Source organism: Pan paniscus, chromosome 15 (genome assembly GCF_029289425.2).
Source record: "Pan paniscus chromosome 15, NHGRI_mPanPan1-v2.0_pri, whole genome shotgun sequence".
Lineage (NCBI taxonomy): Eukaryota > Metazoa > Chordata > Mammalia > Primates > Hominidae > Pan > Pan paniscus.
The window spans coordinates 64795064-64821708 of NC_073264.2; the positions used below are offsets into that span (position 1 = coordinate 64795064).

Sequence of the window (26645 nt, forward strand, 5' to 3'; positions counted from 1 at the left end):
TAAAATGTCCATATGTTTTATTCTGCTTAAAAAACTACCTGTTCCTAGTTTTATGATTAATCCTTGACATTCATGGAAAAGCAGTAAACTACCTATAATACTATTAGTCACATTTTACTGAAACATTTTTGTGCATAAGCTTTTTAAAAGAAATATGAAACTTTTTACTAAAAGTACAATGTTAGAAATAATCATAAATGGAACCAAAGCCAGTTTGTACCTCAAAGAACTTCTTCAATGTCTTCTATTGCCAAAACAGCACTTTGATTTTGGACAAAACGCTTCAGAGGAAATATGTGCTAGAATGAAAATCCAAGACATATTTTTAAAATCTCTACCAGATAAAACAGAAACAATTGCTCGGAAGGCAAACAAAACAAAGCAAAACCTTCAATCTTCAATTTGGCTTTTATTTTAAAATACATTTAGCATAGAACTGTCATAGGACAGAAAATAATAAAACACAAATGGAACATTTTCAAATACCTTTTAAGCTAGACATAAAAATCAACAGGATAGCATAGGCCCAAATTATGGGAAACGGTCCCTAAAATTCAATTCATTAAACATACATTTTGAAAGTAAAGCTCTTTTCACATTTTCCAACGTACCAATATTTTCCTACATGCCTTGGTTTCCTTTTAACTAATAAGTAAAGGGTAAATTTAGTTGCTTTACTTAAAATTACCAGCTTCAGTTTTGGTAAAAATTACCATGCCCCTAAATTCTCAATCAGAATTATAAAAATATGAGCTCAAATAGTTATGGTGCCCAAAATAGAAACATCTGAAGTAATAGTTCTGGATAATCATACAGATATTGCACTAAAATCAGTAATTTCATACCTGGTATTTATTTATATGGAAAGTTAATCCTCTTCTTTATGAAAAACTTTCTACAAATACACTTACTGTTAACGTAAGTACAACCACACTTCAAAATATAAAGGCAGACAGAAAAAAGAACAGCTTAATACTATACGCAAATTTTCCACTGTGAAAATAATAGAAAGTTGAAAAAATAATAGGATCTAAAATACTGATACTAATTTTAGGTTTTATAATTTACCTTAAATAGCCAATAAATGGGTATTAAAAGTTAACGGTGCTAAATCCAATCCTTTCCAAATTATTTAGAAAAATGCTTTGTTTACATATGAAGTATGTGCATTGTCCCATCTATAAATTTCAACGTTTCCATTCACTGGAAATACCTACCTACAGTATAAACAATCAAGACAATGTACAAAAAATATGTCCTGTTCCTATAACTTACAATGCACAGAAAAATATCTACAAAAAGGGAAGTATTTATCCATTTAGCTTTCTAATAAATTGGTGAGAAAGTTTAGCCCATTCCACATTTCTTTCTAAATAAAGGCTAAAGAGTTAAGGGTAATTTACTTTTATGCCTGTCACCCTGACATACATTTTTAAAAATATTTGCTTGATTATATGTAACTTAAGATAAAATTAATGTCTTATTTTTACATCACAGTATACATAGCATTTCTTAATTTAGCAACGGAAAGGCACAATTAACAAGCAATAAAATTCAGTACCTGAATTATTAAACTGACGTCCAGAATAGCTGCAAATAAAGTTCATTCAAAACAGTATACAGAACTTAAAAAAAAATCCAAAAACTAATTTTTCTAAAAATTTGGTCCATTAAAAATGCCTCCCATGTTCAACATCATGGATAACATGAAAGGTAATGGCAGTGTAAAAACAGGCAGTAAATCAATGTATAGTAGCATATGCATTCTGGTCTAGTAATTACGCAATTCAATTAGGAAATGGCTCCCATAGTAAATAAATGTTAAATATATCTGTTAATAACAACATACCTGTATGTAGTTCAAATACACAGGCACAACTGTTTGCATATTATTATTGATTTTATAATACACTCCCATAGTTTAAAAAAACACTTAGGTATATTATTTTATATATAATATATATCAGATATATAATTGCATATTATGTACCTTATATATATTATATATGTTGAATCCATAATACAAAACTCTCCAAACATTACATGAACATTCTAAATGGATACTTATCATTTTCTCAGTAACGAAATAGCTCAGCTCACCTAAAACAGTATCTGGATGTGCAATGATAAAATGCACTGACTCTTATGAATTTACTTAAATAATTATTTAAGTTAAATTCCTGCAAAAGCCTAATTCTGACCTGGCTTTACCTGGAATATATTTTTGGATATCAGTAACTGATACCCTCCTTTCTTATCATAAACAATACTTCTCCATCAAGAGATGCCAATAAAGAAAAATAAGTAAGGAACAAAAAATGTGATGGAGAAACCAACCATTCCATAGGTAATATACCGATAAGGAAGTTCAACTTCCATGTGCTGTCTTGCTTTTCGAATATCATCACACGGTATATTGAAGATTTTGCAGGCTAAAGGAATGGTGATCTTTTTCATTACATCTCTGACTATTAGTACAAATACCATCCCTATGAGGATCCGCAATATGGCTTTTCCAAACAGAGTCATAGTAATGGGGGGCCCAGCTAAAGGTAATGTATCTAGAGAAGGATCTAATACTAGACCCATGTTATAAGTAACATGAGATCCACATGCAATTCCAGCACCACTTCCTAGTATCTCAGCTGTGTCTCCTCGGGATGTGCTCCAGGTGTCAAGAGTGAAAGAAAAGATCCCCAAAGCTAAATGAAGCCCGATGATGATGAATGGAGCATATTTGTGAGTTTGGTTGAAGTTGTCAATCAGGTCCACAAATGGATAGAAGACAGCTAAGATTAAAATGGTATATAGGAATCCAGCAATAATATCCTAGGAAAAGATAAAAGTATCATTGTTTAGTATAATACTGAATATTTTTGGCATTTAAAAAATAATTTATATTTGACATTTCAAATGTTGAATATACATAAATTTTTTAAAGTTGTCAAATTCTCAAAGTAAACTTTATTAACTGACCATATAAGAGGCACTAAAAACTGTATTAATAATAAAAGGATTTATATTTTCATAACTCTACCCTTCTATAAATTAACTACATATATAATATCCACAAATTTATATTCAAATTCTGAACAACAAACTATGCTAAAATTGTGTAGTTTTGATTTCTGGGGAAAAGTACACTTATTATTCAAAGAAATGGTTTTCATTTTCATATGTTTATGTATGTAATTATCTCCATGACCACACAGGATATACATCCTAGGTAATTTTCTTTTCTCATTCATTCATTCATTGAACAAATATTTATGAGTACCAACCCCTATTTTAGGGGTTGAGGATACATTGCTTTAAAAAATGACAAGAATGTGGCTGGGCAAGGTAGCTCATGCCTGTAATCCCATCCCTTTGGGAGGCTCAGGTGGGTGGTTCACTTGAGGCCAGGAGTTCAAGACCAGCCTGGGTAACATAGTGAATCCCTGTCTCTACTAAAAATGCAAAAATTAGCCAGGTATGGTGGCTCCAGCCTGTGGTCCCAGCTACTTGGGGATGGAGGCATGAGAATCGCTTGAATCCAGGAAGTGGAGGTTGCAGTGAGCCAAGATCATGCCATTGCACTCCAGCCCGAATAACAGAGCAAGACTGTTGATAACCACATAAGAAAGCAGATAAATATTACAATTTCAGATTGTTATGAATCTTATGAAGAAACTAAAACAGGACAACAGAATAGTATGATGAAGGACCCGATTAGAGTACTGACTGATTAAGGAAGCCTGTCTGAAGGTGGTGACACTTGAGCACAGATCTGATTCTAAAGGGAGCCTATATTTAGAGGCAGAGGAAATGTGTACCAGGTAGAGGGAATATCAAGTGCAAAGGCTTTTGTAGGCTACGTAAGAGAGTAGATTTTATTTCAAAAGTGACAGGAGCTGGGTGCAGTGGCTCATGCCTATAATCCCAACACTTTGTCGAAACTGCTTGAGCCCAGGAGTTGGAGACCAGGCTGGGCAACACAGGGAGACTTCATCTCTTAAGAATAAAAAGTGAGGCCGGGTGCAGTGGCTCACACCTGCAATCCCAGCACTTTCGGAGGCCGAGGCAGGTGGATCACCTGAGGTCAAGAGTTCAAGACCAGCCTGGCCAACATGGTGAAACCCTGTCTCTACCAGAAATACAAAAGAAAATTAGCTGTGTGTGGTGGCACACACCGATAATCCCAACTACTTGGGAGGCTGAGACAGGAGAATTGCTTGAACCCGGGAGGCAGAGTTTGGGGTGAGTCGAGATCGCACCATTGCACTCCAGCCTGGGCAACAAGAGTGAAACTCCAACTCAAAAATAAATAAATAAATAAATACATACATACATACAAAAATTAGCCGGGCATGGTGGTACGCGTTTGTAATCCCAGCTACTCGGGAGGCTGAGGCAGGAGAATTGCCTGAACCCGGGAGGCGGAGGTTGCAGTGAGCCGAGATGGCGCCATTGCACTCCAGCCTGGGTGACAGAGCAAGACTCTGTCTCAAAAAAAAAAAAAAAAAAAAAAAATTTTTTAAAAAAGAACTGACAACTGTAACTTGATGATGGATTGAATGTGAGAAACAGCAAGAAGAAAGAGAGGAATCAAAGATGGTTCCTAGTTTTAGGTAGGAGCAATTGTGTAGACTTGATAGAAGATGGTTTACTTGAGGAAACAAAGCTATTAAATAACTTTCTGAATCATTCCTGACAACATACAAAAATGTTCCGTATTTCTACCTTACAACAAAACAAAACCCTATGATCTACTATTACTGAAAAACTTATCAATGTTTATATTCACTGTCTCCACTTCCTCACCTCCGATTTTTCTCTAAACTCACCACTACACTGAAACCACTTTTTTCATGGATACTAGAGGTCTTCAAAAACAACCGTCATTTCTTTTTTTTTTTTTTTTTTTGAGATGGAGTCTCGCTCTGTTTCCCAGGCTGGAGTGCACTGGCGTGATCTCGGCTCTCTGCAACCTCCGCCTCCCAGATTCACGCCATTCTCCTGCCTCGGCCTCCCGAGTAGCTGGGACTACAGGCGCCCGCCACCATGCCCGACTAATTTTTTGTATTTTTAGTAGAGACGGGGTTTCACCGTGTTATCCAGGATGGTCTCTATCTCTTGACCTCGTGATCCGCCCGCCTCAGTCTCCCAAAGTGCTGGGATTACAGGCGTGAGCCACCGCATCTGGCCAGGTCATTTCTTAACAATATTCAATACAGTTAAGCAACAGACTAGTTGCTTGATGTTTTTGTCTTAAAATTTTTTATTATATAGGATTTGATACATAGCAAAATACATGTACAGTGTATATGAAACTATAAAGTTCATATCTATGAAATCACTTCCCAACAAAAGAACTATAATATTACAAGAATTGTCAAATCTACTGTTGTGCTGTTTCTCAACCTATCACTCTGCATTCCTCCCTGGAGGCAATTTGCAAGCATGAATTTTGGCTTCATAAATACCTGGGATTTTTTGTTTGTTTGTTTTGTTTTGTTTGTAGATACCAGGTTTCACCAGGTTGCCCAGACTGGTCTTGAACTCCTGGGCTCAAGTGATCCACCCACCTTGGCCTCCCAAAGAGTTAGGATTACAGGTATCAGCCACCAGGCCTGGCCATAAATACCTATTTTTTCAAATCGTTTTACCACATATCTTCAAGCAAAATATTATCTAGTTTGGCCCGGGGGCGGTGGCTCATGCCTGTAATCCCAGCACTTTGGGAGGCCAAGGTGGGAGGATCACCTGAGGTCAGGAGTTCGAGACCAGCCTGGCCAACATGGTGAAACCCTATCTCTATTAAAAATACAAAATTAGCCGGGTGTGGTGGCACATGCCTGTAATCCCAGCTGCTGTGGAAGCTGAGGCAGGAGAATCGCTTAGAACCCCGGAGGTGGAGGTTGCAGTGAGCTGAAATTACGCCACTGCACTCTAGCCTTGGTGACAGAGCAAGACTCTGTCTCAAAAAAAAAAAAAAAAAATTATCTAGTTTTGCTTCTTTCTGAGCTTTGCTAAAATGTTACAGCAGTCTCTTTTGAACTGCTTTTTACACTTAACATTAAGATTCATTCATTATATGTAGTTATCGGTCATTCACTTTCACAATCATGTAATATTTTGCTGCATCATTATACAATTTATCAGTTTTCCCACTTATGGTCATTTAAGCTGTTTTTGGGTTTTGGATTAGTTAATTGATTACAGTTGAACTTGAATGCTTCTCTGTTTTTTGTTTTGTTTTGTTTTTTGAGACAGGGTCTGTCGCCCAGGCTGGACTTTGGTGGCACAATCTCAGCTCACTGCAACCTCCACCTCAAGTTGTCCTCCCCACTTCAGCCTCCTGAGTAACTGGGACTACAAGCGTCCATCACCATGCCCGGCTAGGCTAATTTTTGTATTTTTTGTAGACAAGGTTTTGTAATGTTGCCAAGGCTGGTTTCCAACTTCTGAGCTCAAGCAATCCACCTGCCTCAGCCTCCCACAGTGTTGGGATTACAGGTGTGAGCCACTGTGACCAGCTGGGCTATTTCTTTTCTATGCAATAAAAATTGTGTCATGAAATGACAGGGTCCGCAGTTGCAGTGCTTGAAGCCATTGTTCTAAAAGAGATATAACTCCAAATCAGAACACTTTGGAATATAAGAATAGCTGGAGAAGAAGATACAGATAATTATGAAAGAGAATACAGTTGAACATTCAACTATAAAATGGTAGGGAAATAGACTATGTTTTGTTCAACCTCAAATATTTTTTGGATGGATGAATGAATGAATAAACAAATCCTTCACATGAATTTGTTTTGTCTAGCAGAATCTACCAAATTACTTGTAAATGAATATCTTTCCTCTCTTTAAATCATGTACTACATGATAGATATAAGAAAATATTTTATTTATTTATATGAGACTGAGTGTCACTCTGTTCCCCAGGCTGGAGTACAGTGGCACCATCTAAGCTCACTGCAACCTCTACCTCCTGGCTTCAAGCAATTCTCCTGTCTCAGCCTCCCAAGTAGCTGGGGTTACAGGTGTGCGCCACCAACCACACTCAGATAATTTTTGTATTTTTAGTACAGACAGGGTTTCACCATGTTGGGCAGGCTGGTCTCGAACTCCTGACCTCAGGTAATCTGTCCACCTTGGTCTCCCAAAGTGCTGGGGTTACAGGTGTAAGCCACCATGCCCAGCCATGAAAAACATTTTAAAAATTTTATTTAAATATAAAACATATTTTGGCTGATAGTCTCCTATTGTACAATAGTAACTAAATAAAGTTGCTTAAAATTATAATTGTATTCTCTTTATTTAAATACGTGATTCCTTTTATAACAGGTCAATGAAAGATATTACACAACCAATTAACAAAATGTTTATGCTCGATCTTAGCCAAAAGGCTGAGAGGTGATCAATTAACAAAATGTTTAGGGAAGTGTCAACTAAGGCAATAAATATCATGTATGCATTCCAACTCTTAGAAGGACATATAAAGCATTTCATAACTGAGTTTTTGTCTATCATTAAGTTTCATTTAATGCCAGATCCCAAAATGAATTTATAGACTATTTCTTCTTGTCTTAGAATCATCTTTCCTACCTACATTTCAGGCAAACTATTATATATTCTTTGAGATTCTCCTCAGGCATCTACCTCCTCCATAAACTTTCTTCTCGTACACTGTAATAAGAAATTTTCTCTTCTTTGATTCCACTGCATCCTCCACATACCTGCTATGACTGTTTTCCATTCTTTGCTTGTCTGTTTCTCCAGGAAACCAAAAGTTCATAACCCTTGCTGTAGATTAAAATCAAGTGGAGAACTTGATAAAAATACTGATGCCTGGGACAATCTTCAGAGATTATGATTGAACTGAAGTGGGGGTAGGGCATCAGTATTTTTTTAAAATCTCCCCAGTGATTCTGATGTACACCCCTGGTTGAAAACAATTGCACTACACTGTTTTATTACATACTGCATATTTAGACAATGACTACTCAAAGGCAAAGACTTTACCTTATTTATACATATATTTTCAGTGCATGAAAAATAAGTAAGCAGGAAATAAATGTTTGGTTAGTTAAATTAAGACAGTTAAGGTAATTCTTTAAAAATAAAAATAAAAAACAAAAAGAGAAAGAAAAAAAGAAGAAAGGAAGAAAGAAAAAGAGTTAAGGTATTCTTTAGACTCATCACATTGACTACATAATCCTGCCTGACAAGAGCTCTATAAGAGAAGCAGATGATATATAATTTATTGAACCAGGCCTAAGACATTTTTGGAGAATAATAACATTCTGTACTAAAAACACTGCTTCAATACTTTACAATTATTGTCACATTTAACCATAACAACCAATATGAAACAGCTTGCCTCGACGAGTCCCATTTTGCTCTTGTCCCCTGGACAGGTATTAAAAGCACCTTTTTCCCTTTCAAAAGTGTGCAAATTTGATGGAAATTTATGGTTACCTTAATCAACCAGTTTTTAAATAATGAAAACTGGAGTAAGGTCACACAGCTGCTTATTTAACCTCTTACATTGAAGGTACTTGACACAGTTGTTATAAAAATTAACATTTTGAGAATCAGAAATTAAATATTGGGAGTGAAGAGAAACTAAATGTTCAACTTCCTTTTTTTTTTTTTTGGAGACAGGTCTTGCTGTGTCATTCAGCCTGTAGTGTAGTGGCGGGTCATAGCTCACTGCAGCCTCAACCCCCTGGGCTCAATTGATCCTCCCACCTCAGCTTCCCAAGTAGCTGGGACTACAGGCGCAAGCCACCAGGCCTGGCTAATATTTTGTATTTTTTTGTAGAGACAGGCTTTCCCTATGTTGCTCAGGCTGGTCTTGAACTCCTGGGCTCAAGTGATTCACCCACCTCAGCTTCCCAAAGTGTTGGAATTATAGGCATTATCCACCACATCCAGCCTCAACACCTTTTTTTTTTTGAACAGGATTTCTTCTGAGAAAACTCACTGATACATACTAAAAATTACCAAGGAATTCTGATCAGCTGGATTTTATTTCAGTTACTCAAAGATTCCACAAGTGACTCAAACTCTGACCATGCATTTGGATAAGGAGATCTCAAATGATGTGACTGTCAAACGTCTATTCTTCATATTTCTTTTTTTGAGAGAGGATCTCACTCTATGGCCATGGCCTAGGCTGGAGGGGAGATCATGGCTCACCACAGCCTCAACTTCCTGGGCTCAAGCAATCCTCCCACCTCCCAAGTAGCTGGGACCACAGGCACACACCACCACACCTGGCTAACTTTTTGTATTTTTTTTTTTATAAAGACGGGGTTTTGCCATGTTGCCCAGGTTGATCCAGATATCCTGGGCTCAAGTGATCCACCCGCCTCGGCCTCCCAAAGTGTTGGGATTACAAGCGTAAGCCACTGCACCTGGCCAATTCTTCATATTTCAGAGCACAAATTGCCAAAATAATTTCACCTTATGAGGTAACATTCCCTTTGTTTGCTATCTTACCCTTACTTCCCTACCTTGTAATTAAAGGCACAAGTCTTGGTAAATACCCATAGGATTTTGGCTACAAAAATAAAAGCTGTTGCTTTACTTTTTATCTTAAATTTCATGAGTGATTTAGAATTTCATGTTATATGCTAAAGTGTATATATTCTAAACTTTGTACTTTTCACATAGAATTTATATCAAGTCAGATGTTTCAGACAAATGACAACTGATAAGTTATTTATATAAAGCCATACATATTTACTCTAAGGTTAAGTGAAATGAAGGGTTAACAGCTCTGAAGTTAGCTTTTTATTAATTATTTTTATTTTTATTTTTAGATAGGATCTTGCTCTGTTGCCCAGGCTGGAGTACAGTGGCAAAATCACAGCTTATTGCAGCCTCAATCTTCCTGGCTCAAGCAATCCTCCCACCTTGACCTCGTTGAGTAGCTGGGACTACAGGTACAAGCCACCATGACCAACTTATTTTTTAATTTTTTATAGAGACGAAGTCTCCCTACATTGCCCAGGTTGGTCTTGAACTCCTCCCACCTTGGCCTTGCAAATTGTTGGGATTATAGGCATGGGCTGCTGTGCCCAGCCAGGTATTTTTTTAAATTATGTATTTTTTCATAATAGATATAAGCATATGTTCAATCCTGTAAAATGTTTCTTTTATAGTACCTTAAAAAATTAAAAAACTGGCCAGGCACAGTGGCTCATGCCTGTAATCCCAGCACATTGAGAGGTCAGGGCGAGTGGATCGCTTGAGCTCAGGAGTTCAAAAGCAGCCTGGGCAACATGGCCAAACCCTGTCTCTTCCAAAAAGAAAAAATAGAAAAATCAGCAGGGCATGGTGGTCCCAGCTACTTGGGAGGCTGAGGTGGGAAGATCGCTTGAGCCCAGGAGGCAAAGGTTGCAGTGAGCAGAGATTACGCCACTGCACTCCAGCCTGGGTAACAGAAGGAGACCCTGTCTCAGAAAAGAAAAGAAAAAAAAAAAAAAGAAAAAATTCATTAAATGTCTTTAAATTGTTATGTTTGATCTCCTTAACGTTAAGAATTCTTTAAAATAATAACTTCTCATGTATCAATTGACATAAAAAATCCAGTATTTGTTGTCCTCTACTTTTTGTGTATAGCTGCACGAGTATTAAACTTAGATTGTTCCACACCTTGTCTGACCAGGAAAAAAAAACAAAACAAAACTTAGATTGCTACGAAACTAGACAAATCTGCTTCCTTTTCTGTTTGAGTTTTAAATTGTTTATATTTCCCTAGATAGGGTATATTGAACTCCTATCCAATAGAATCAGAAAAAGAAACATTCAAATTTACAGCATAACCATGTTGGCTATCATTTTGATATCAATATAATGGATAACATTAAAATGTATAACTAAGTGGTTTTAAGTGTTAGAGCACAAAGTATGCAATAAAGAACAATTAATGTTAAAGGTAACAAAGAGCTCAAAGTAGCAAATGTTCTAAAAGGAAATTTAGCAAATAATTTTAGCTATTTATTATTATAAATAACTCTTATACCCCAAAATTTGTTAATTACACATCTAAATGGAATACTCCAGGTTATCATCAATTTATGGTAGATGATATTAAATACCATACATTTAATGAAGATTTATTAGGTATTAAATTTGAAATTTTTTTTCATTTATACTGATCAAACCTAGAGAGGATAGTGATTTGCTGAGACTGAAATTCAGGTCTCCTATCTCATAATGGCTTTTTTGTTTTTATTTATTTTATTTTATTTTATTTTTTTTGAGAGGGAGTCTTGCTCTGTCGCCCAGGCTGGAGTGCAGTGACGCGATCTCTGCTCACTGCAAGCTCCGCCTCCCGGGTTCACACCATTCTCCTGCCTCAGCCTCCCCAGTAGCTGGGACTACAGGCGCCTGCCACCACGCCCGGCTAATTTTTTGTATTTTTAGTAGAGACGGGGTTTCACCGTGTTAGCCAGGATGGTCTCCATCTTCTGACCTCATGATCCGTCCGCCTCTGCCTCCCAAAGTGCTGGGATTACAGGCGTGAGCCACCACGCCCGGCCTTTTGTTTTTATTTTAACTATAATATATTTCAGGTGTCCTGGATCCAGTTTAAATATGACAATGATGACAACAGAGTTTCTGACAACAAAATGTATTGTTATAATGCATTGTTTTTGATTATAAAAGCTATGATTAGGGATGACTTTTGAAGTATCTATCTTCTTTCATTAAAATACACATTTAATACATGCTCACTACACAAAAAGTAAAAATTACAGATAAACAATAACGAACAGTTTTTAACCTAACAATAACCATTGTTAAAACTCCTAGTGTTAGGCTGGATATAGTGGCTCACATCTGTAATCCCAGCACCTTGAGAGGTTGAGGTGGAATGATCACTTGAACCAGGAGTTTGATATCAGCCTGGGCAGCATAGCTAGACCCTATCTCTACAAAAAATTTAAAAATTAGCTGGGCATTATAGTACATGTTTGTAGTCCTAGACACCCGGGAGGGTAAGGTGGGAGGATCACTTGAGCCCAGGAGTTTGAGATTGCAGTGAGCTATGTTTGCACCATCACACTCCAGCCTGGGTGACAGAGCAAGACCTTGTCTCTAAAAAGGCAAACAAACAAAAAAGAACAGATGTTGTCCATCCTGGATATTTGACTAACCCAACTAAACATTTCATTTTTTAAAAAGAACAGTATCAGCCAGGCATGGTGGCTCACACCTGTAATCCCAGCACTTTGGGAGGCCGAGGTGGGTGGATCACTTGAGGTCAGGAGTTCGAGACCAGCCTGGCCAACATGGTGAAACCCTGTTTCTACTAAAAATACAAAAATTATCAGGGCATGGTGGCATGCACCTGTAATCTCAGCTACTTGGAAGAATCCCTTGAACCTGGGAGGCAGAAGTTGCAGTGAGCTGAGATCACGCCTCCGCACTTCAGCCTGGGTGACAGAGCAAGACTCCATCTCAAAAACAAACAAGCAAACAAAACCAGTATCTTTGAGATTATATATCCAATGTAATCACATAGATTCTTTTTCTTCCTTGTATGATGATAATGAGTCAAGGGATATTATCTAATATCTTTTTCTCCAAGAAATACCAGGAATTCACTTTTTATCACTAAAGATGCATAACTATTTGGTAGTTTTTTCAGAAGTAGTGATGCTAACTTTTAGGGATGGAACAGAATAACTCTAAAAAGACACAGAAGATAGAAAACATTTTCTTGTAACAAGTATTTGATTTTGCATAAAAATATGATACTTAATCTGATTACAAAATTAGGAGAGATTAGTCAGAAAGAAGTGTATGTAAATTCACAATTCATATTAAATACAAATAATTATAAAAAGTCAAACACAAATAATTTGTTTATTAAAATAGTGTTTAGGGCTGGGCGCAGTGGCTCACATCTGTAATCCCAGCACTTTGGGAGGCCAAGGCAGGTGGATTACCTGAGGTCAGGAGTCTGAGACCAGCCTGGCCAACATGGTGAAACCCTGTCTCTATTAAAAATACAAAAATTAGCCGGGTGTGATGGTACATGTCTGTAATCCCAGCTACTCAGGAGGTTGAGGCACAAGAATCGCTTGAACCTGGGAGGCAGAAGCTGCAGTGAGCCGAGATTGCACCACTGCCCTCCAGCTTGGACAACAGAGCAAGACTCTGTCTCAAAAAGAAAAAAAAGTGTTTGGTAGGGACTTCAAAAGGAGAGAGGGAGAGCGGGGGGAGGAAAGGGCTGCAAAACTTCCTATTGGGTACTATGTTCACCATCTGGGTCACAGGATCAATAGACGCCCAAATCTTGGCAGCACACAATATACCTTTGCAAACAAATCTGCTTATGTACCCCTTGAATCTAAAATTAAAATTTAAAAAAACCTAGAAACAATGACCAACCCCAAAATTACAGCACACACTGCCTCCCAACAAAATAAAATAGTGTTTGGGACTTCTGGAAATTTATCTGTGAAGGAGCAGGTGCTGGAAGCAAGAAATTTGAGATAGAAACCAACATTTCTATAACTAAGAAATAAGAGAATGAAATAATATGAGAAAAAAATTCTAAAAATGGTAAGCTGTTAAGGACAAGAAAAAAACTGACATGACCCATTAGAAACTAGAATTCCATGAATTCTTCCACCTTTTTTTGTGATCCTTTATCTCCATGATAATACATAATTCATTCATAGATGCCTCATGAGACACCATGTTGGATGCTAAAGGTAGAGTTAAAACACACAGTTGCTGTTCTCAAGGAACTTGGAGTCTAGTATACTTGACAGATAAGGAAAAAAGCAATTGCACTTTAGGATAAGTGGGGAAGGGTCACCTCACAAGTCTTGAGAAAGAGAAGATGGGGAAGGTAATAAGGCTTTGAGGGGTTAAGAATATCTATAGTGAGTCTTGAAGAATGAATGGGATAGTTAAGGTAAAGAAAGTGAAAGGGGCATTCCAAGTAAATGTTACAGCATTTGTAAAGTTATGGAGGTAAGAAACCCTTTGCATTGGAGGAAACCTAATAATTCAGTATAGCATCGTATTTGTGTTTTGGAAAGTCTACTAAACAGCTGAATACTAGTGGAGCAGTGTCAAACTGGAAGTTGGCTACTAATTAAGACGCTATCACAGTAATCTGGTCAAGATATGTTGCAGGCCAGAGCTAAGGGGGTGTCAATAGGGATAGCGAGGAGGGAAAGTGAATGGGTGTGGCTGCAAATAGTACAGGGTCCCTGTGCTGCTGCTTTGGGAACCGAATTGCATTCTCAAAACACAATGTCCACTGTGAGTCCTAACATACTGATGGGAAAGAGAAGAAAAGTAGAGTTTAAGATGTAAACACAAATGGCCCCTGGAAAGTTTAAGTTCACATAGTTTCTAGTCACTAGTTCTTCAACAATACTTAGGAGCTCTCCTTGGTTTCTGTAGTCACATTGCTGGTTTTGACTCAGTGATAAGAGAGACACAGAAAAGACTGCAAAGGAAAATAAAAGTGAGATTGGAAGGGGGAAGAAATGTTATCTTGATTATAATACCTAGCTATTGTGATTGCTGGAAACTGTTTCTATGAAATATGTGACTACTACATTAATACTTCATAAACCATCATGTTGATATTTTCGCAAAACAAAGTTAGACGACTTACAATATTTTCTCATTTAGGCTTCAGGTAAGTTTGCAAATGATTAAAAATTTAAAAATTTCCTGTCAATGTCATAAAAAATAAAGTATTAAGAAGACAACATTTTCCTTACCAGAATGGAGTGCATTCCCATGTAAATTCTACTTAGGCAAACTAGAGAACACCAGCAGGGAATAAGAATCAGTCCATATATAAGAGGGTACTAAAGGGGAAAAAAAGTAAAATTAGTTAAACAAATTTAAGTTAGATATAAACAAACAAATAAAAGACAAATCAAATCACTATTCTATAAAGTCCACTAAAACAAGAAATTTGTTTTTACTCCCCATTGTATTTCCAGCACCTAACCCTGAGTATGGCACATGGCAGACATTCAAGAAATACTTTTCCACAAATGAACAAATGAATGAAATCTCATGTGTCTACATTCTTTATTGTGGAAACTGGCTCACTTCTGCTTCTACAATGAAGATTCAATCACTAGCATGGTATAGGAGGAGGAGGACAGGTAAGAGACATACTTTTAATATGGCCACCAAAATGAAAGGGCCTCTGGAATAGTACCTGAATCTGGTCCATGTAAATGTCTTCAGTTGTCTGGGGAGGAGGATTGGCATTATCTCCCTCTCACTTCATCAGTGACTGCTATCTGCAATTTATATTGCTATTCCCCTACCTTGCATTCAGTATTCAACACTTTGTACTTAGTTTTTCACTTCCACCCCATTGACTAAAATTTCAAATGGTCCCCTTACTGAGAAAAATTTTCATGGAATACTAGGAGCACAAATCATAAAAGGGAAAAAGCATAAACAGAAAGTGCAGACAATTCTTGGTATCAATGGCACTAGTGGAAGAGTTGGCTGTGAATGTCCTGAGATTGGAGGGAAAGAGGAAAGGATGCATGGGCATGGTGGTAAGTTTGTAAAGGGAAGAAGGGAGGGCACATTTGGGGCTGTTTATGCCTGATGACTTCAAATTTCTCAATGAAATTGAAGCCAAGGTGGTTAGGGAAGTTGGGTTGAAATAAAGGAGCAAGGGACTTAAGTAAGCTTGTAAGAAGAGTAGAAAATATTTAGTACAAAATTGTTGTTTTTTGGTGGTTTGTTTTGTTCTGTTTTTTTAGAAAGACAGGGTCTCACTATGTTGCTCAGGCTGGAGTACTGAGGCTATTCCCAGGTGTGATAATAGCATACTAACACCTTGAACTCCTGGGCCCAAGTGATCCTCCTGCCTTAGCCTCCTGAGTAGCTGGAACTACAGGCAGAGTTGTTTTTTTTGTTGTTTTTTGTTTTGTTGTTGTTTTTTTTAACATATCTAATACATTTAACATGGTCCCTCACTTTCTCCTTAAAACTCTAAATACCCTTGATAGTCATAGCTTCATACTCTCCTGGTTCACCTTTCACCATTTATTTTTTGCTGCATTTCCCACACAAGAGCGTATCTTCCTCTTTTTGTTCTTTAAACATTAGTATAAAGAAGGATTCTGTCCTTAGTAGTTACTGACAGTCTTACCTTTTCCTTTTTTTTTTGAGACAGGGTCTTACTCTGTCACCAAGGCTGATGTGTGGCAGCACAATCATGGCTCACTGCAGTCTCAACCTCCCAGGCTCAAGCAATCCTCCTGCCTTAGCCTCCCGAGCAACTAGGACTACAGATGGGTATCTCAAACTCCTGAGTTCAAGCGATCCACACACCTTGGCCTCGCAAAGTGCTAAGATTACAGGTGCAGTGAGCCAATGCACCTGGCCCCCTTTCTTATTTTTTTAACTACTTCTAGACTAGGCATGCTGAAGACCTACCCATTTCCCCGGGTTTAAGAACCATATATCCAACTCTGCACATATTTCCACCTTGAGGTCCCTATGGCAGTAAACCCACTATACCTCAAACCAAACTCATCATCATATCACCCACACTTGTTCCTCCTCTGATATTCCCTATTTCATTTGGAAACACCAAAAACCAAGTAATCCAAATGAGAAACATGAATTATCCTTAATTATTTCCTTAGCCGTTGTATTCAATGAATAATCAAGTTTTACTAATTTTATATTCTAAATATTCCTTGGGAGAATAATTATATTCTTTTCTGGGAGTATAAGTTCCTATTCTTGCTGGAGGATGCACTAAACAGTAAACACAAAAGCATGCAAATGATATGATATGTAAATATGTATGTTATATAAAATATATAAATCATATAATAAAACCTGATGGGTAACATGGAGAAAATAAAAAGAGAACATGTGTTGAAGAAATAGTAATGCTCATTAATATTCCTTGTGCTCCTCCTACATTTTGGATTCACTTACATTAGGGTCATGCAACTAATTTTGGCCAGTGAGCTGGGGAAAAAAGTGACTTATGCCACTTTCAATCTTCCTTTGAACTCTCTCTTTCCTATAGATGTGACCCTGGGAAACTACATGTTGAGATGCATCACGAGACGGGCAAGCTTCCATCAGCCTAGGTCCTTGAGGGTCAAAGTGGACAAAGCTGTTTGCTAATGCATAATGGATTTGTAACACAAGATTTTTTTTTTTTTTGAGATAGGGTCTCGCTCTGTTGCCCAGGCTGGAGTGCAGTGGCATGATCTCGGCTCACTGCAACCTCCACCTCTCAGACTCAAGCGACTCTCCTACCTCAGCCTCCAGAGTAGCTGGGACTAGAGGTGTGCCACCACATCCAGCTGATTTTTTAAAAAATATTTTGCAGAGACAGGGTCTCGCCATGTTGCCCATGACTGGTCTTAAATTCCCGGGCTCAAGCAATTCACCCGCCTTGGCCTCCCACAGTACTGAGATGAGAGGCATGAGCCACCACTCCTGGACAAGATACAAGATTTTGTTACGTGTTAAGTCATTGCAATTTTGGGATTAAGTCATTGCCACAGTATCAACAAGTCTATCTTAATTAAAACAGATATAAAAATAGGGTCATGAGTTTCAGAGTGTAAATGGGGCAGGTTACAGTATTAAATAGAAAATAGTCAGTGTAGGCTTTATTGAGAAGTTGAGATTTGAGGCAAGACGGAATGGAGGTGAGGTGAGTATACTTGCCAAGCAGATTATCTGTGGGAATAGCATATACTAGGCAGGTGAATCAGTGAGCAAAGTTTCTGATCACCAAGTATGACTGGCAAGGAGGCTAGCTGTGGTCATAGTAGAGAGAGCAAGTAGAAGAGGTTAGGGAGGTAATGGGGGGCCAGATCAAGTAGAACCTGGGAGGCCACCATAAGAAAACTGGCTTCTATTGTGAATCAAATGGGGAGCCACTGCAGGGTTTTGAGTAAAGCTGCTATGTAGAGATTAAATTTTAAGAGAGTAAGGCAAAAACAGGAAGACCAGTTAGGAGGCTGTTGGTATAATCTAGGTAAGAGATAACAGTGGTGTCTGTCTCTACAGCAGGGACTTGACCTTTAAAGTCTTTAAAAACCTTTAAAGTCTAATTTTTAAAAAGCTGTTGACAGCAAAAAAAAAAAAAAAAAGAACCAAAAGAAGTAAAAAAAAAAAAAAGTCAAGTTTAAAAAAAATCTTTCTGCACTTCCTTCTCTTTTTTAACTTGGACCCTATAAGGAAGTTAAAATGTACAAAATTACTGATAAGAGTTCTTTATACACAACAAACTGAAGAAAAAATCACCTATAGAGTCTCAGAAGCTAGAGGTGAAGGTAGGAAGGGGAAGGGTAGAGATTTTAAATAGGAGCAATGAAACCAAGTATGACTTAACCCACATTTATTCAATTTTACGATGTCCAAGGTGTTTAAAAAGGAGAGACGGAATGTTATCAAGCCAGATGCAGAGGCTAAAGAAGCTATGAGGCTTTCCTTTTCTCTGCTCCATGGCACCTTCAGATTTCACTGGGATGAGGTGACTAAAGAAAACAAAATAAGTCATTTTTATTGACCGACTTTTTTTGGTCACTACTCTCCACCTTTATGATATGTTCTCTAGATTTTTTTATGGAAAAAAAATATTTTGGGGCCAAGCACGGTGGTTCATGCCTGTAATCCCAGCAGCACTTTGGAAGGTCGAGGCAGGCAGATCACTTGAGATCAGGAGTTTGAGACCAGCCTGGCCAACAGGATGAAACCTTGTCTCTACTAAAAATACAAAAATTAGCCAGGTGTAGTGGCACGCACCTGTACTCCAAGCTACTTGGGAGGCTGAGGCATGAGAATCGCTTGAACCTGGGAGGCAGAGGTTGCAGTGAGCTGAGATTGCGCCACTGCACTACAGCCTGGGTGACGAAGTGAGACTCTGTCTAAAAAAACATAAAAAAAAAAACATTTTGGGGAACACTTGATCCAGTTCTGACTACATGATGACTTTCATATTTACTCCCCATTGAATAACAGAATTCTGAACTTCTAAGTGTCAAAGTAAAAAAGAATTTCATCAGTAAGCAGACAAAAAAGACTACAGATCTTAATGGCTAAAGGAAATAACAAATTAGATAGAGTGATTTTTTTTTTACTGTGCCTAATTTATAAATTAAACTTTATCATAGATACATATGTACAGGAAAGAAACAGTATATATAGCGTTGAGTACTATCCACAGTTTCAGGCACCCACTGGGGGTCGTGGAACATATCCTCTGCTGATGAGCGGGGCTACTATATCCCTATTCACAGATGAAGTGATCCTAAAGATAGAAAATCCCAAATAATCCATGAAGAAAACATATTAGAATTAATAAATGAATTCAGCAAAGTTGCAGGGTGTAAGATCAACACTCACATATCAGCTGTGTTTCTACATACCAGCAATTAAAAAAAAACCCTAAAATGAAAGTAAGAAAAATAATTCCACTTTCAATAGCATCCTAAAGAATAAAATACCCATACCTAGGAATAAACTTAACTAAGGAAGTGAAAGGTTTGTCCATTGAAAACTATAAAACATTACTGAAAGAAAGTAAAGACCTAATTAAGGCCAGGCGCAGTGGCTCATGCCTATAATCCCAGCACTTTGGGAAGCTGAGGTGGGCGGATCACAAGGTCAAGAGATCAAGACCATCCTGGCCAACATGGTGAAACCCTGTCTCCACTAAAAATACAAAAATTAGCTGGGCGTGGTGGCACGTGCCTGTAGTCCCAGCTACTTGGGAGGCTGAAGCAAGAGAATTGCTTGAACCCGGGAGGCAGAGGTTGCAGTGAGCTGAGATTGCACCCCGGCACTCCAGCCTGGCAACAGAGCAAGAGAGACTCCATCTCAAAAAAAAAAAAAAAAAAAAAAAGACCTAGTTAATGAAAAGATATCCCATGTTTATGGATTAGAAGACTTAATACATTAAAACTTAATATGTTAAAATGGCACTATTATCTAAAGTGATCTATAGTCAATGTAATCCCTATTTAAGTTGTTTTTTTTTTTTTTTTTTTTTTGGCGGCGGGTGGGGAGTGGAGTCTCGCTTTATCACCCAGGCTGGAGTGCAATCTAGCAGTGGTTCAATCATAGTTCACCATAGCCTCCAACTCCTGGACTCATGTGATCCTCCCAATGCAGCCTCCCATGTAGCTGGGACTACAGGTGTGCACCACCATACCCTGCTAATTTTTTAATGTTTTATAGAGATGGGGGTCTCACTATGTTGCCCAGGCTGGTCTCAAACTCCTGGGCTCAAGTGATCCTCCCATTTTAGCCTCCCAAAGCACTGGAATTACAGGCCTAAGCCACCATGCCCAGCCCTTCTGTCAAAGTTCTAATTGCATTTTTGCAGATACTGAAAAGCTGATCCTCAAATTTATATGGAATTGCAAAAGGTCCTGAAGAGCCAAAACAATACTAAAAAAGAAGAACAATGTGGAAGGACTCATATTTTCCTATTTCAAAATTTACTACAGTATTCAAAACAGTGTGGTACTGACATAAGGTCAGACATATAGACCAGTGAAACAGAATCGTGGGCCCCAAACTAAACCCATATACATATGGTTAACTGATTTTCAATAAGAATGCCAAGACCATTAAATAGGTAAAGAATAGTCTCTTTAACAAATAGTGCTAGGACGTCTGAATACCTACATGCAAAATGATGAAGTTGGACTCCTATCTCATACCATATATACACTCAAAATGGGCCAACAACTTAAATATAACAGCTAAAAACTTTTAGAAGAAATCATAGGGGCCGGGTGTAGTGACTCACACCTGTAATTCTAGCACTTTGGGAGGCCAAGGCAGAAGGATCGCTTGAGCCCACGTGTTCAAGACCAGCCTGGACAACACAGTAAGACCCTGTCTCAATAAAGAAAGAAACTCTTTAAAAAATTTTTTAAAAGAAAACATAGGGATAAATCTTTATGACTCTGGATTAGGCAACAGATTCTTAACTATGACACCAAAAGCATGTGTAACAACAGAAAAACATAGGTAAACTGGAATTTTATCAAAATTTACAACTTGGCCGGGTGTGGCAGCTCAGGCCGGTCATCTCAGCACTTTGGGAAGCCTAGGCAGGAAGATCACTTGAGGTCAGGAATTTGAGACCAGCCTGGCCAACATGGTGAGACCCTGTCTCTATGAAAAATACAAAAAATTAGTCAGGCATGGTGATGTGTGCCTGTAGTCCCAGCTACTTGGGAGGCTGAGGTGGGAGACTCGCTTGAACCCGGGAGGTGGGGGTTGCAGTGAGCCGAGATCGTACAATTGCACTCCAGCGTGGGTGACAGGGCGAGACTCTGTCTTTAAAAAAAAACAAAAAAACAAAACAAAACACTCATGTACATCAAAGGAAATTATCAAGAAAGTGAAAAGATAGTTTATTAAATGGGAGAAAGTATTTGCAAATGATATATTTAATAAGGACCTAGTATGCAGAATTTGTAAAGAACTCTTACAACTCAAAAACAAAAAGACAACACAATTGAAAAATGGGCAAAGGACTTGAATAGACATTTCTCCAAAGAAGATATACAAATGGCCAACAAGCACATGAAAATATGCTCGCCTGGCATGGTGGCTCACACTTGTAATCCCAGCACTTTGGGGGGCCGAGGTGGGCAGATTGCTTGAGCCCAGGAGTTTGAGATGAGCCTGGGCAACATGGCGAAACCCCATCTCTAACAAAAATACAAAAATGAGCCAGGCATGGTGACATGCACTTGTGGTCCCAGGTACTTGGGAGGCTGAGGTAGGTGGATCACTTGAGCCTGGGAGGTAAAGGTTGCCATGAGCCAAGATCATGCCATTGCGTTCTAGCCTGGGTGACAAAGTGAAACTCTGTCTCAAAAAATGGGAAATGAAAATGAAAAATGAAAATCAAAATCACAGTGAGGTACAACTTCATACGCCACTAGGATAGCTATAATAATTAACAGAAAGAAAAAAGACAGGAAAGTAACAAGTATTGGTGAGTATGTGGGGAAATTGGAAGCTTTGTACATTGCTGTTGGAATGTAAAATGAAGCAGCTGCTATGAAAAGCAGTTTAGCAGTTCCTCAAAAAGTTAAACACAGAATTACCATATGACCCACACATTTCCAATTTTAACTATATCCCCCAAAGAAATGAAAACCAGTACTCAAATACATTTATACATATGTTCATACCAGTACTATTCACAATAACCAAAAGGCGGGCATAGCCCAAGTGTTCATCAACAGATGAATGGGTAAATTATTTGTGGTATATACAAGCAATGGAATAGTAGTCAACACAAAAGGAATGAAGTACTGATGCATGCTACAACATGGATGAACTTTAAAAACATTATGTTAAGTGAATGAAGCCAGACACCAAAGGTCACATATTATACAATTTCATTTATATGAAATATCCAAAATAGGTAAACCTATACAGCCACAACATGGATGGTTGCCAGAAGTCAGGGGGAGAGAGAAACGGGAAGCAAATGCTTAATGGGTAGAGGGTTCCCTTTTGGGGTGATGAAAGTGTTTTGGAACTAGATAGAAACAACGGTTGTACGACACTGTGAATGTACTAGAGCTGAATTATTCACTTCAAAATTATTAATTTTATGTAAGTTTTACCTCAAGTTAAAAAAAAAATAAACCAAAAATAAACATATCCAGAATGTGACCACTTCTACCTCTACCATTATTACCTGCTGTAAGCCACCAGCAATTCTCTCCTGCCTGTATTACTATAATATGTGTCTGGCACATAGTGGGCAGTCAATTAATACTTGTTGAACAAAGTAAACATAAGCCTTCAGCCACCAGCCTTACCATATTATATTCATGAAAATATGTGTCAAAGGCCATAGTATCATTCAGTTCCTGGCCTCAAACATGGGCTGTGTTAACCCTTAGTTCTAAGAGCATCTGTGAAAACCACCATAATAAATTGCAATCTGAAAATCCTTTTGAGTAAACTTAAGAAACAGAATCCCAGCACTTTGGGAGGCTGAGATGGGTGGATCACCTGAGGTCAAGAGTTTGAGACCTGCCTGGCTAATGTGGCGAAACCTTGTCTCTACTAAAAATACAAAAATTAGCTGGGCCTGGTAGCATGCGCCTGTAGTCCTAGCTACTCGGGAGGCTGAGGTGGGAGAATCACTTGAACATGGAGGCAGAGGTAGCAATAAGTGAGATCATGCCACTGCACTCCAGCCTGAGAGACAGAGTGAGACTCTGTCCCAAAAAAAAAAAAAAAAAAAAAAAACTGACCCATATATAATCATTTAATGTACACATTAAATGAGAAAAATATAATTTAAAACATTCTCAATCTATGGTTTTGACCTATTTGCATCTAATGTCAGTGTTATTACTGTTTCTCTTTTGAACTCTTAAGTTACAAAGAATCAATTTAGCAACTGAACTCACCATATACACATTATAATTAAAAATATATTTTATATCAAAAACCACAGTAAGGGAAGTGCTATTTGCTACCATACTAGTTGATATAATCTTACGTTAAAAAAACAGGATCCGTGTTCCAGTTCCTATTAAGGAAAGAATCTGTGAAGAAAGAGTAGGGCTACATGTTATAGCTTGTAACACATCAGAGCTGCAGGAAGGCCCCAGCATTCCAGATGATGAGGAAGAAATTCCTGATTGCCTCTCCAGAAACCAATAAATATAGACTTCCAGGCAGTTTCCAAGTCATTAGTACTTCTTCATTATCTACTGATTTTTTTTTTTTTTTTTGAGATGGAGTTTCTCTCTTGTTGCCCAGGCTGGAGTGCAATGGCGTGATCTCGGCTCACCACAACCTCCGCCTCCTGGGTTCAAGCAATTCTCCTGCTGGTCAGGCTGGTCTTGAACTGCCAACCTCATGTGATCCACCTATCTCGGCCTCCCAAAGTGCTGGGATTACAGGCGTGAGCCACTGCACCAAGCCCTTATTAAGTATTTTTTTTATGTCTTGGATAATCCAGCCTCATCTGCTTCGAGGCTCCAGAAAACTTCTCCAGTGTCTTGTGTGGATTCTGTGCAGATTTTTTTTTTAAATCCCTATTCAAACCTCCAGGGTTGAGAACAAATCTAGTCTGTGGTGACAATAGTTGTATAGCTGCCTCGGCACTCAGGAAAAAGTGAGTGTGGTAGGCTCATTAAGTACAATAATTTTCAAAATGCAAAACGCATTACAATGGCAAACTCAAATTCTGTCTTTTCCACATTAGTAAATTTAGCAATTCTGTAAGAGCTTAGTTTCTATTTTATAAAAAGTCAGAACTAGGGGGACTATCTCTTCCCCCATTCCTCAGTCACAGCAATCTAACTGACCTTTCTCTTGTTTCTGATACATATTTGTGGTATCGTCCTCCACTCTCTCCACTTCTTTTCTATTCCTACCTAACCCAATCTTTCTTTTTTTCTTGGCACTCACTGGCTATAGCAGCAATCCTTTTTTTTTTTTTGAGATGGAGTTTCACTCTTGTCTCCCAGACTGGAGTGCAATGCCCCATCTCGGTTTACTGCAACCTCCGCCTCCTGGGTTCAAATGATTCTCCTGCCTCAGCCTCCCAAGTAGCTGGGATTACAGGTGGCCACCACCATGCCCAGCCATTTTTTTTTTTTTTTGTATTTTTAGTAGAGATGGGGTTTTGCCATATTGGCCAGGCTTGTCTCAAACGCCTGACCTCAGATGATCTGCTAGCCTCGGCCTCTCAAAGTGCTGGGATTACAGGCATGAGCCACTGTGCCCAGCCAGTAATCCTTTATTTCTGACCGTTAATTTGGCTAGACTTTTTTAAGCCAAAATTCAATTCTAGGCAGACATTAGGAGAAATAAATATGAATTTATTATTTACTGAGAGGTTAATAATTTTTATTTGACATACAATTTACTACATACCAGGTGCTATTCTAAGAGCTTTACAAATATTAACCCATGTAATCATCAGAACAACCATATGGCGTAGCTATTCTAATTCACCTCATTTTATAGATGAAACTGAGGCACAGCAGGGTCAAATTTTTGCCCTAAGTCAACCAGCTATCAGGTTATGGATCTGTGATTCAAGCACAGGAAGTCTGATTCCTGAGTCTGAGCTCTTAACTACTACACTATGCTGCCCTTCATATATAAAGTTGTTCAAAGTGTGTTGTTTAATTTCTTTTATCCTTAGGATCAAGTAGAATATCACTCAAATATATTTTAAGTTTTTCTTAGAATGAAGGCTAAATAAAAATTTCATTTAATTAGAGGTAGAAGAGAGCTTAGATATTAATTCTGGCTGGGCGTGGTGGGTCACACCTATAATCCCAGTACTTTGGGAGGCCAAGGTGGGTGGATCACCTGAGGTCAGGAGTTCGTGACCAGCTTGGCCAACATAGTGAAACTCCGTCTCTACTAAAAACACAAAATTAGCCGGGTGTGGTGGTGGGGGCCTGTAATCCCAGCTACTCGGGAGGCTGAGGCAGGAGAATCGCTTGAACCCAGGTGGCAGAGGTTGCAGTGAGCTGAAACTATGCCATTGCACTCCAGCCTGGGCAACAAGAGCAAGACTCTGTCTCAAAAAAAAAAAAAAAAAAACCATTAATTCTATCCTTCTCTCTTTACAGTTAAAGAACAGACCTATGGATGCTAAGTAACATTCAGTATTATACTCTAGTGACCTATTCTAATTCCTTTTCCAATTTATCATTGCTTCTTACTTTATATTTTTATCATTACACAAATGGGTAACAATTTTAAATTTGGCAGGGGTTTCCTGGCTTCTGTTTTCATTTTCATAGAGAATGTTGAGCTGTATCTGCGGCATTTATGTATTTCCTCTAATAAGAATGTTTTTACTGAAATTAAATCTTAGGTCTTATAGAGTAGAAAGTAAAAATTACAAGTCCTTCACATTATTTTCAAATACATAAAAATGTAAAAATGTACCAAACCCAAAACAGATCACATGACATCCTAGATGTTTTTAATTTCATACCACTATCTAATCTTTTCACTGCACATCCCTGATCACAAGAAAATTTATCTAAACGTTTCCCTCAATTATTCTACCAAACGGCCTTTTTCTTTCTGATATACTTTCTCACTATTATACATAATAAGAATTATTTTGTATATTTTGGCATGTTCCATTTACATTCATTGAAGGTAGTAAATTAACTCAATAAAATCACTTGCAATTAAAACAATTACAAAAACTGTCTTTAATACAATTTAAATTTTTCAGAGTAACTTAAATATGGAAGGCAGGCACAGGAAAGAATTTCTGTTCAATTCTAGGAATGAATAGTATACATGTAAACAGATGACAATAATGGCACATTAAAGATAGACATGCCTTGTTCTCATACATTACTAGTGTAATGAAAACTGATACAACCTTTCTGGAAAGCATTTTGTCAATACACAGAAGAGCTCTAAATGTTCATATATATTGACCCAGCAATCCTAGAATTCTATACTAAGGACATAGAAATGTGGGTAAGGATTCATATTTTTAAATGTTTGTCATAAAATTATTGATAACATACAATAATTATAAACCAAATTTATTGGTTATAATGAAGTAGTTAAAAATATGAGTTTATAGAGCTATATAGACCTATCACTATTTACTTCATGCAT

General features: G+C 37.9%; 1 protein-coding gene across 3 annotated transcripts in view; it reads right to left on the minus strand.

Annotated features, from left to right (window-relative positions):
• Positions 1-389: 389 nt before the first annotated feature.
• The window catches only part of SGPP1 (sphingosine-1-phosphate phosphatase 1), a 43880-nt gene continuing 17624 nt past the window's right edge, over positions 390-26645 (minus strand). Inside the window, exons 2-4 of one of the 3 annotated variants that reach the window (XM_055097684.1) lie at positions 20802-20888; positions 14753-14842; positions 390-2829 (exon numbers count right to left, since the gene is read on the minus strand). In XM_055097684.1, coding sequence (XP_054953659.1) covers positions 2278-2829; positions 14753-14842; positions 20802-20888 — 729 coding nt within the window. In that variant the 3' untranslated portion in view covers positions 390-2277. The remainder of the gene's footprint in view (positions 2830-14752; positions 14843-20801; positions 20889-26645) is intronic. The other 2 variants (XM_034937674.1, XM_034937676.2) reach the window with 2 other exon arrangements.